The sequence below is a fragment of the Ictalurus furcatus genome, chromosome 16, assembly GCF_023375685.1.
Source record: "Ictalurus furcatus strain D&B chromosome 16, Billie_1.0, whole genome shotgun sequence".
Classification (NCBI taxonomy): domain Eukaryota; kingdom Metazoa; phylum Chordata; class Actinopteri; order Siluriformes; family Ictaluridae; genus Ictalurus; species Ictalurus furcatus.
The window spans coordinates 6,066,263-6,077,500 of record NC_071270.1 but is presented as its reverse complement, the minus strand read 5'-3'; the positions used below and the strand labels follow the sequence as shown (position 1 = coordinate 6,077,500).

Below are 11,238 nucleotides of genomic sequence, written 5' to 3'. Positions count from 1 at the left end.
AACGCTGAGCAGGAGTTTCTACTCTACCTCCAGTGTTTACACACTGCTGTTGGTTGCATTTAAAGCACTGATGAATGGAGAATTCTCAGCAGCGTTGATTTATGTTGCCTTAAAGTATACGCTCGGTTTCCTTTATTACCTTCCGCCTCTTCAGGGGAGCGTTCCGGAAGAAGATCAGTTCGAGTACGAAGCGCAGTATGCACTATTTGTGTAGGCCCGCGACGTGATTGGATGAAATCATTAGGGCGGGGCGATGTATCGATATAATCGCGATACATGATATCACGATACACTTTTCTGAGATATCGTTGGTATGGTGATGTTTTTATTTCATTTTTTTCAAACGTTTTTAATCAGTACAAATTAAATGGCACTGAATGGATGCTTTTGATTTTGAGGTAAAAAAAAAAAAAAAGTTTTTTTATTTGATCTTTGTCTATGTAGGCATTAAAGAAAAGTATCGTCGAACTTAGTTGAACGTTATTTTTTTTTTTTTGTTTTAGTTTATTTTACTACCATTTTGCAGCCAGTTTGTTAGTTAAATGATGTACCGTGATGCACGTCGTGTATTATAGAAATGTATGTATCGTGATGTATATTTATTCACTATTTATGTATGTATGTATGTATTTATTTATTTATATTTAGTCGATTTTGCACCGAACCGCTGTTTTCCAAGAGTGAACCAAACCACTTACACGGTCTAGACGTGAGCGTGAGTCTAGAGTTAGTTGACTACATCTGGACTTAAAGGTCGATTTGAGACGTGCTCCGGGGGAATCCAGTCTGCCTCAGATTGAACGCCGCCGATACAAGCCAAGAGTAACAGCGTGCAGCCCTTCAGTGAGCGGTTCCGTATGACCTACAGATGTGTAAACCACACACACATGAAAACGTGCGCGCGACCGCCATATCTCCTCACACAACAGAACGTTTACGTGATCTCGGTAAATCTGTGCATTTGGATGTATGTATTTTCTTCTGTATATTCCAACTCTTCCCTGTTGTGAAATAGCCTATGTTTTTTTTGTTGTTGTTTTGTTTTTTTCTTCCTTCCTTCCTGCCTGCCTACAAGCAAAGGCTTTTCTTGAGAGATCAAATATTTTTAGCGTTGCGGGGAGCGGGCGGATCGGTGGCTAGTGCAAGGTCAGCACATATAAAGAAGAGAAGTGAAATGAAAAACGCAAATATGCAGCCCCCACCCTTTTGGGCTTTATCTACTCCTGCTCCAGCCTTGTTGTTCAGAGAGCTGAGCAGAATTAAAAGCCGAGCATTGTGCTGTAAAGGCAAGAATATAATAGACAGGATAGGGAGATATAAGAGGAGAGGGGGAGTAGAGGTGGGTCTCTTGTAATATGTTTCCAGCAGGTAACTACATCAGATGCTGTGGTCTTCATCAGAGAGAGAGAGAGAGAGAGAGAGAGAGAGAGAGAGGAAGAGAAGAAGAAAGACATCGCTGATTTTTTAGCAAATGTTTGTGTTTTTGTTTTTGTTCTTTTAATAATCCTTTCTAATTACCGTTGTATTATTTTGCTCTGTACTACGATTCATCACACAATCCATGCTCTGAGTCGACTCTGAGTCCGTAGTGACTCACGAGTGTCTACTTCACTTCCTAATCAGCATGTGACTTCTCCTCCTCTCTTGGTCTGACATCAAATGCTATTCAAATGAGCAGCAGATTTTTTTTCTTTTCTTTTTTTTCTTTTCTTTTTTCAGCCCTTTGTAGTGGCACATGCCAGTCATCTTGAAGCCCTCCCCAGACACACACACACACACATACACACACACACACACACACACACACATCTGTTCACCAACAGGGAATAAGAGCCCTCACTTCCTCTTCCTGTCTTTCTCTGGTTGTCTGGACACATGTTGTGGAGTTTGTATTATTTTCTTGTTCTCAGTTTAACCCTCCTGGTTTTTATCCACTTAACTCCAACTGCAACCCAAGCTGTACACTAAATGTATGATTATAATTGTAAAAAGGTCCCGATGTATCTCCCACTCAGAGTTTTTATTGAATAGTTTTTCAGTAAGATGCATGATATTTATGGAAAAGCTTTCTGTAATATAAACGGTACGTGTGGACGTTCCCATGTTTGGGCTGATACTGATGTTAGGTGGGAGTGTAAATATGAGATGAAGGTCAAATGAATGGGACTAAAAGTGTGTGTGTGTGTGTGTGTGTGTGTGTGTGTGTGTGTGTGTGTGTGTTTCAGATTTACAGCTAGCAGTCTTTTTTTGGGGGTTAAAACGGCCCGGACTATGAGATGTGAAATGCGAAGGTGGTTTTCTTGTTAATTTAAAATGAACTCAAACGTGTTGCTACTGTTTACAAGCACAATGCTGTCATAAAATATAGAAATATATTTGCAGAAAACTACTTGAATTGGCGAAATTGTCTTGCGTGGTTTTTCAGTGATGTTTGTTGGTAAACGAGACCTTTTTAGCTGTCCTCGCGTTCGACGCACGTGACTCGAAGAGGGCTTTGTCTGAACGCGTGTTGTGATGACGTCACGTGACGTCACTTCTTTGGCCCAAATCTGCGGTCATTTCGAAATATCGCAAGCTCCTCTGAATATTTCGGAGTTTGGTTGATTGATTTTTTTTTTTTTGCGTCTGTTTCTGCGATGGTGAAATCCCGGAGCGACTGTTGCACTAAGTACACCTCTCTCTCTCTCGTTTCTCTCTTTCAGGTTTTCATCTCAGCGGCACGGTGACGGAACCGGCCACGCCGTCCGAGCCCGAGATGGTGTGCAGCGTGGCCATCAGCTTCGACCGCTGCAAGATCACGTCGGTGACGTGCAGCTGCGGCAACAAGGACATTTTTTACTGTGCGCACGTGGTAGCACTGTCACTGTACCGCGTGCGGCGGCCCGAGCAGGTCAAACTGCACCTGCCCATCTCCGAGACGCTCTTCCAGATGAACCGCGATCAGCTCCAGAAGTTTGTCCAGTACCTCATCACCGTGCACCACACGGAAGTGCTGCCCACCGCCCAGAAACTCGCCGACGAGATCCTCTCGCAGAACTCCGAGATCAACCAAGTACACGGTGAGGGAACGTTCCAGCGCCGCTTCATTTCAACCTGATGTTTATATTACTTCGGCTCTGACCGAAGTTCCGGCTGCGAGGGTTTTATTAACGCACTCGTACTCCGTTAGGGAAGGAGTCTCCAGTAACAGTCGAGTAAGTTTTCCGGACGTTTTTTCGGTAACGTGACCGTTTGTTCGTTTAATTCGTTTCCGGACGGAGACAAAAAGAGAAGCTGGTAAGACTGTTTCTAGCCGGTATAACGAGGCACGGTGCTGCGGCGTAATGGGAATAAAACGCTCCTCCTGGACGTGAGGCTGTAGGAAAGGTCGAGGTGCAGCGTTAACGTTACTACCCTGAATTTGATTCTTTTCTTCTTATAACCGCTCACTATAACGGTTGTGTTTGATTCCTTGTGTATCGTATGGTGCTACTCAATATGGTCGGGGTGTGTGTGTGTGTGTGTGTGTGTGTGTGTGTGTGTGTTTATTCTTGAGTGATAATGTATTACAGGTTACAGAGTTTCCCTGTGAAACACATTCCTCGGTTTTAAAGCTTATTTTCCAGCTGTAGCCGCCTCCCCTTTTTAAATTTTTGTTTGATTTTTTTTTTTTATGTCTCTGGTGTGTCCCAGGCAGTGATGATGTAAAGCTCAGAGGGTGAAAGACTCCGGCTCGGCTCGCCTCGTCTCATCGCGCCGGCACAATGGCCCGTATTATATTTCACGTTTGTCGGGAAAGGGGAAATCTAAAGCGGATGTTCGAATTATGGGGGGAAAAAGCCGGTTAACTGGCACGTTTTGGAAGGGGTAGGGGGGTGCGGGAGCGAGCTTTCATCAGGCAGGCCTGTGTGAGGTCACGGTTGGAATGCAGGAAGTTGACTTGATGTGGTGCTTTGTAAATCTTTACAACAAGACTGTAAGCGTTTAAGCCATCAGACACTTTTTTTATTAAATGTATTTATTTATTTATTTAAAAAAAAAAAAAAAAAAAAAAACCCATTCTGGTCTGAGTGCCGGGGCGTCGTCGCCACCCCACGCACACGTGCAGAATCGAGTCTTAAAGTTACTCTTTATAAACCCAAATACATGCAATTCTCAAATCAGTCATCACTGTCTGGACTGGATTAGGACTGAATACATCACTGTGTTCTGATGAAGTGAATGGGTCATATGGAACGCTCTGATTCACCTACCTGTGGTTTCTCTCCATGCAGTAAGCAATTATATCCCCCCCCCCTTTCTTTTATCTTTAAATCGAACACGTTTTTGCTTTCGTTGGTGTGCGCGTGCTAAGCAGCGCTGACGTTATTGCTTGTGTGTTGTGTCAGGGGCCCCGGACCCCACGGCAGGAGCCAGCGTGGACGATGAGAACTGCTGGCATCTCGACGAGGAGCAGGTTCGGGAACAGGTCAAACTCTTCCTGTCCCAGGGGGGCTACCACGGCTCGGGCAAACAGCTCAACCTCCTCTTCTCCAAGGTAGGACGGCCCCCCGGTGTCCCTCGGTTCATGCCGTTCCGGTATAACGTGTCACCCAGCTTTTGTAGACAGAATTTTAAAGTGATTTATTATTTACATTTTTTTGTTGGGTATCAGGGCATTGTGGAATTTCAGGGACTGAGCAAGCAGATGCTGCTGATAAGGAGGCCTCATCTTCAGAGCTCAGAATATGCCCTATTGCACTTTCAGACCTCAAACCTGATTGGGATCAATGTAGTACAAATAAACTTGACGAAATCAACCTCGTTGTTGGTAGAACGCGTCGTTTCTACGTGGATCATCGCTGGGACCGTATCATCTACACAAGTTTCTGTTAACGGGTGAAGATCCTCCTTTACACCCCTCATACCAAAGTCCAATATCTCAGACAGTTTACTGGACTGTGCTGATTTCAACTTCTCTAGGACCCTTTTTATTATTATTATTTATTTCTATTTCTTTTTTAATTTGGTTGATTTCATATGAAAAGGTTTTTAATGAAGTGAGGCCAGATTTTTTAAAAAAATAAATAAATAAATAAAACTTGTGGAAACTTTTCCCGCCATGAAGATACCCATGGTGTCTGGCATGGCGTTAAATTCCAAAACAAGCCGTTATAATGTGTTCCGCCATCTTTCTTTCAGCTCCGGAGTTTAATTTTTAATTATTATTTAGAATTCTACATTCTCCGTTGTAGGTGTTTATTAAACCTTTAGCCATCACCTCGTTTTTTTTTTTTTTTTTTTTTATATAGTCCATCTTTGGTGTTGGAATGTGTGAGTTTGAGGAAATGCGGTAATACACGACCGCAACCTAATGCGCGCCATACGTCTTCCTGCTTGTTGCAGTGGATTTGGGACATCCTGCTGTCAGTGTGTTTCGGTGTCTTTTGATGGAGCCGGTTTTTGTTTCAGTCTTTTCACGTCTGACCCGCGGGAACACAAACACACCCACCACATATGAGTCTGTGTGGCATAACTGACACAGCTGTAAACACGCCGCTCCTACACCTTGGCGAAAGGCGCACACACACACACACACACACACACACACACACACACACACACAATTAAGATTAGCTCTTTTTTTGTTTTAATGTCTTGCTGTTCTGGAGGGCTTTAAAGAAGGGATCTCGATTTTGTTAACTAACGTGTGGTGTGGTGTGGTGTGTGTGTGTGTGTGTGCGTGATCTTCGCAGGTGAGGGAGATGCTGAAAATGCGTGACTCAAACGGGGCTCGCATGTTGACGCTGATCACAGAGCAGTTTATGGCCGACCCCCGGCTGGCGCTGTGGAGGCAGCAGGGCACTACCATGACGGACAAGTACCGCCAGCTCTGGGACGAACTCGGTGAGTGTAACTTCAGAGTTTAGTTTCATTCACGCGCCAATAATTAGTCTAAATCAGTCTAAAGGGTGCGTCTCAATTGACGCCGTAGCTCCCTAGGTCATGAATCGGACATGGTGTCACACGTGTTGGGGCGCTGGTAAGGACCCTGGCTCATTACACAGGGGGACGCTGATGACTCGATTTCTGACGACATGACCACGTCCCCGCGTCGCGTTCACCGACAGCGTCCACGTCCCCGCGTCGCGTTTATCGACAGCAGACAGGACCAATATGTTTCTGACATTCGTTAGACTCGAGCCGTATATAGAACGTAAGTAATCATTTGAGAGCTACGACAATAACAAGCTACTTACATTTGTAGACGAAGTTGGCCGAGTTAGTCCACTTTTTTTTTTTAATTAAAAAAAATTCTTTTTTTTGAGCTGGAAGACTTCAGAAACCATGCAGTCATTTCCAGTAAGGGAGCGTACTGAGCATCAATGCTCTCTGGCTTTTGTGGTGCATTGTGGGGAATTTTTAGGGAGCAAACCACTGGAAGGATTTTGCGATTAGAGTGGTGTTATCACCGGAAGTTATCACACCGGTTCCCTCGACAAAAACCCCAGTAGGATTTTCCCATAGGCTTTTGAATTATTCCAAAAAATAAGCTCTGTGATCAACAAACGTTTACAATACGAGCACGCTTTGTCCATCAAGATCATTTTCACAAATGAACACAACTTTATTGAACTTTGAAGCCTAAATACAATCTCCAGAAATAAAAGCTAACCATATGCTCTAAACGAACTACACCACGGTCGCTTGGATCACCAAGCTTCCGACCTCTTTTCCAAACTTGATTTAAAACATTTTCCATAATACGGATTTACTCTGTGGATGAATCTTCATCCACCTTTTTTTTGGGAATTGTGCACAACATAACTAAACCAGTTTATCTACAAAGTTTGGCGTGATGACGTTTAACGTCCCCGACAACGTCTGTAGTCCCATTTAGCAACTTGTTCGCCTTTTTCAATACACGTAAAAGCTTTTAAAAAAAAATCCTGAGTGGGGTTTTACTGGTGTACTTTATGTCGCAGAAAAAAACGTGAAAATATTTTGGGCTTGTGTTCACCACAGACATTATTTCAGGCTTTTAACCAAAATCACATAAAAAAAAAAAACAAAAAAAAAAACTGACTTCGGGACGATGGAACCGGAAGTGCTAAAATGCTAACTCGCTTCCGGGTTTCGTCATTCCAGAATGACGTCATCCCTGCGCCACTATATGGAGGCCGTCCTTAAAATGGCCGACTCCCTGCTCAGTGCCCTGACTACTGAACTAGGGATCCGACTGAGTGAATGAATCGTGACGACTGGTTTATGTTCGAAATAAATCATGACTCGCTGTTCTCGGAAAAGGGAAAAATAATCAGTAAATACCCATAGGATTATAAGAATATTTAAGGGTTAGTCGTGTAAAGTTGTATGATCGATGGTTTTGTTTCGAATCGTCCAGAAACTCTGCGTGGGTTTGTTTGTTTGTTTGTTATTTATTTATTTATTTATTTTCCATCCGGTATCAGTGTAGCTTCATCCCAAAGCCGCGTCCGTTGCCGCCCTACGCGCTTGCTCCTGATGGATACTGCGTATTCGTTTTCCACTCGAGGCCACGCCAGGGCTTTGTGCCCGCAGTATTGTAGCGTGGGCTGAAGATCCCGGAGCGCAACTCCGGACCGGATCAGTCCTTCCGCTTCACTGCGTACGCCGTCCACACGCGAGGGTTAAAAACGCCCGTTGCCTGAAGCAGTGCAGGAATGAACGTGGTTCAAATTGGATGGATTTGTAATCACTTAAATTGTGACTGGCTTGCCACACCATCACGCCTGCCAATGCTGTAAGCGGCGTCATGTTTGGCCAGCGGGCACGTTTAGAGCCAGTCTCGGTTCCCGGGCACGAGGAGAGAGAAAATCAGGATTCGGCATGGATAGAAAGGCTTCTTTTTAGTCGTGATATATTTCTTTTTGTGTGCGATTAAAAGAGCGTCTGTTGTCCTTTCTTTTGTGTTTCTGTATGCATTAAAGACTTTACGAACAGGTCACATGGAAATTAAGATCTGCCCTTGAAGCCCCCATGTCCAAGCCTTCGTGCTGACATCGTTATCAATTAAAAAAAAAAAGTTTTTAATTTATCAGCATTAAAAACATGTTCAGCAGGGACAGCCTCTGTTCTTTTCTTCTCCGGCAGCCATTTTGTCTCTGGGCAAGTCTTAGAAAGGAGAAGGCCTTGTCTCATTAAAGAGCAGGAAGGAGTAGAAGGCTGCGTCCGATCCACCTTTGTCTCTCCCCTCTCCCGTCTCTTCCCTCTCTCTGATGAATCGCCAGTCCTGTCAGCTCCGTAATTGGAGAGGCCTTCGTTATGAAGGCTGCTCCCCCTCCGCCACCTCCAGCCTCCTGACAGGAGCGATAATGCTAAGACTGTTTCATTAAATTCTGGACACTTAAAGTGACACCAGCGGTCAGGTTGGAGCTACGGGGAGGTGGGGGTGGGGGGCTCGGAAAAGAAGTGGTGGTGGAAATAAGGGAGCGATTACGGTGCAGATTTATACGGCAGCGTTTCTCCCTGGTTTCCCCCTTTTTTTTTTGTGGAGAGAACAAAAGCTCGTTCGCCTCAGACAGGCCTGCGTGGGTGGGTTTGGTGAAGGATGCTCTGGGGTGTGTGTGTGTGTGTGTGTGTGTGTGTGTGTGTGTGTGTGTGGGGGGGGTAGAGATAAGGGCAGAGAGTCTCGGCAGGTTGATGGAGACGGGTAGCGAAGGCTCAGATTAGGCAGCAGCTCGAGGGATGAGGAAGGGAGCGTGTTCACGTGTGAATATATTCAGCGAAGCTCAATATTGTTTTAATTAATCTGCGTTGCTGTGAAACAGAAGCCTTTTCATCTAGATGGGGTCTGAGTTTCAGTAGAGCACGAGGAGAGATACAAGACGGGGAGTAGAGAGAGAGAGAGAGAGAGAGAGAGAAAACAGGAGCGGGGAAATTAGGCCACGACTTGTTTCTGCTGACATAATTCCACCAGCAGGCTCTGATCCTTTACATTAACCCAGCCTCGCAGCCGGAAACGCCACCGAGCGAGACCGTACCGCCGTAAAGGCACGGAAGCTGCACGATTACGATACCGCACTTTGTTTAATATTCTCCTCGCTACTTTTCCCCAAACACACAGGCTTATCTTGATCTCCATCATAATGAATTACTGCTGCCGTGGTGGCCCGCTCTGCCTCGCCTCGCCTCGCCTCGCCGCTCCGTATGTAATGCACTACAGTCAGTGTTGCCAGTTTGGGGGATTTTGTCACCAAATTTAGCGACTTTCTCAATTCTTGCTGCGACTTTTATTTTAATGTTTTGTGACAAGGAGCTATTTTGGCTATATTTAAATAAAATTAGCGAATTTACAAAATAATAATTTATTATTTGAGGCGGTTAAAACCTCACACTGGTTTTCCCCACACACCGTGATCTCATGTTCAGTCATGCCTCGAGTCTGCGCAGTGAACACACAGACAGCAGTATGGCCGCCATGTGACCTTTTATCATCGTTAACATCAAGATGGCGGAGGGAAAAAGAACGAGCAGCATTTCAGAAATGGCTGGCTGCAAGAACCGACATTTAAAGACTGGCTTCAGCCCGTTATGAGAAATGCATCGAAAGCTTTATGCAAACTGCAGAGTCGTACTGCACGCTAAGAAGTCAGATCTAAATAAACATTCGCCATCACCATCGCAAGGCCTTTTTCCGGTCAGAGGTCGGAGGCAGGCGCGTATGGACTCGTTCGCATCACCCAGGAATCTCTCTGTCGCGGAACCTGGACGTTCCTGAGCGCTTCACGTCTCGCGGATCGATCGGCGGCGTTGAACGCCTAATGCGCCGTCTTTTATTCAAAAACGTGATTGGCCGCCACTTTATCAGTGAACTCGTCGCACATGTTGGCGAGGAACCCTTCGGTCTTTTAATAGACCAATCACATGACCTTTCTGTAGCGAGAATTCTGGGCGTCGTGATCCGCTGATGATCCGAACGAAGAACTTACGGTCCTGTTTTAGATAACGTACGCACGCGTTTACTTTACTGGATAAAGATCTGCCATACGAGTGGGGATTTGGAAAAGATATACACGCATGCAGACATGGATGTACTTTTTGTTTTCGTATTTGGTGACTTTTTGTAAAAAAAAAATTGGAGACTTTTGAAGGTGCTTCTAGAGATTTGCAGAGGGAGGAGTTTGGCAACACTGACTACAATCCTCCGAGTGGAAATTTTATTTATTTGTTTGCAGATTTCCAACCCAAGATGCAAATCAGGGGGAATTTAAAACAATATTTAACAAAAAAAAAAGTATAAATATTTTGCAGTAAGTATTCTGCACAGTTGCTGTAGTATGGTCATATTCCTTCAAAAAAATGAATTTAAAAAAATCCAATGTAGATCTCCATCCCATGCTGGAGGCAATATTTTTGTTATTTTTATATATATATATATATATATATATATATTTATTTATTTATTTTCTCACCATTCTAGAAGGTCTGTAATACTTGCACTGCTGCACAAAAAAATCCACACACACACCGCTGAAGGGTTTTTATAGCGTATATATCTTCCCTTGCAAGACTAGATCTTTTTGCTGCTCATCACCCTCCTGTTTTGGAAATGGTTTATTCCAGGGTATGAACTGGGATGGCGCATCCTGATTGCACCTTCTCGCTTCCTTCTGTTGTCCTCGATGCCCAAACAAAAGGCGCGCCAGCTTTCCTCTTCTCTCTTCTCTCCCCTCCCCCTTCTTCTCTTCACATCATCTCTTCCATATTTCCTCAGTTCATCCCTCCCTCACACCTTCCATCTCTCTCTCTCTCTCTCTCGCTCTCTCTCCATTCTCTAACCCCTTTGTCTGCCTTCACTCATCTACCCCATCCCCATCCCCCCCCTCCATCACCACCAATCTGTAATTGTTCCTCTGACATCGTATTTCTTCTCCGCCCGTCTCCCGGTGCGCGCCGCCCGCCCGCTGCAGGTATCCTCTGTATGTTATTGTGGCACGCTCAGGGAGTGATTAAACCATCGTACATGATCTGTATTGCATGGGCCTCTCGCCGGGGTCCATCCATCACAGCCTAATGCAGCCGGCCGCGTGACTTACAGCTCACACCCACGCCTGGAACGGCCGGCCTGGGAGACGGAGCGGGTTTTAACCCAGAGAGAGAAAGGCGCGATCGATCCAGCGCTCACTACGAGCGCTTTCTGTCATTTTTGGTTTGTGTGTGCGGCGGGATGTATAACCTCTAACCGAGCGGCCCACCGCGGGAGAAGTTTAGGGGGGTCTGCGTTTTACAGAACAATCC

At 45.1% G+C, this 11,238-nt stretch overlaps 1 protein-coding gene across 2 annotated transcripts in view; it reads left to right on the top strand.

Annotated features, from left to right (window-relative positions):
- The window catches only part of zswim6 (zinc finger, SWIM-type containing 6), a 67,165-nt gene that overhangs the window by 35,123 nt on the left and 20,804 nt on the right, over positions 1 to 11,238 (top strand). For both annotated transcript variants that reach the window (XM_053644679.1, XM_053644678.1), the window contains exons 2-4: positions 2,703 to 3,059; positions 4,368 to 4,516; positions 5,715 to 5,865. In XM_053644679.1, the coding sequence (XP_053500654.1) occupies positions 2,703 to 3,059; positions 4,368 to 4,516; positions 5,715 to 5,865 (657 nt within the window). The remainder of the gene's footprint in view (positions 1 to 2,702; positions 3,060 to 4,367; positions 4,517 to 5,714; positions 5,866 to 11,238) is intronic.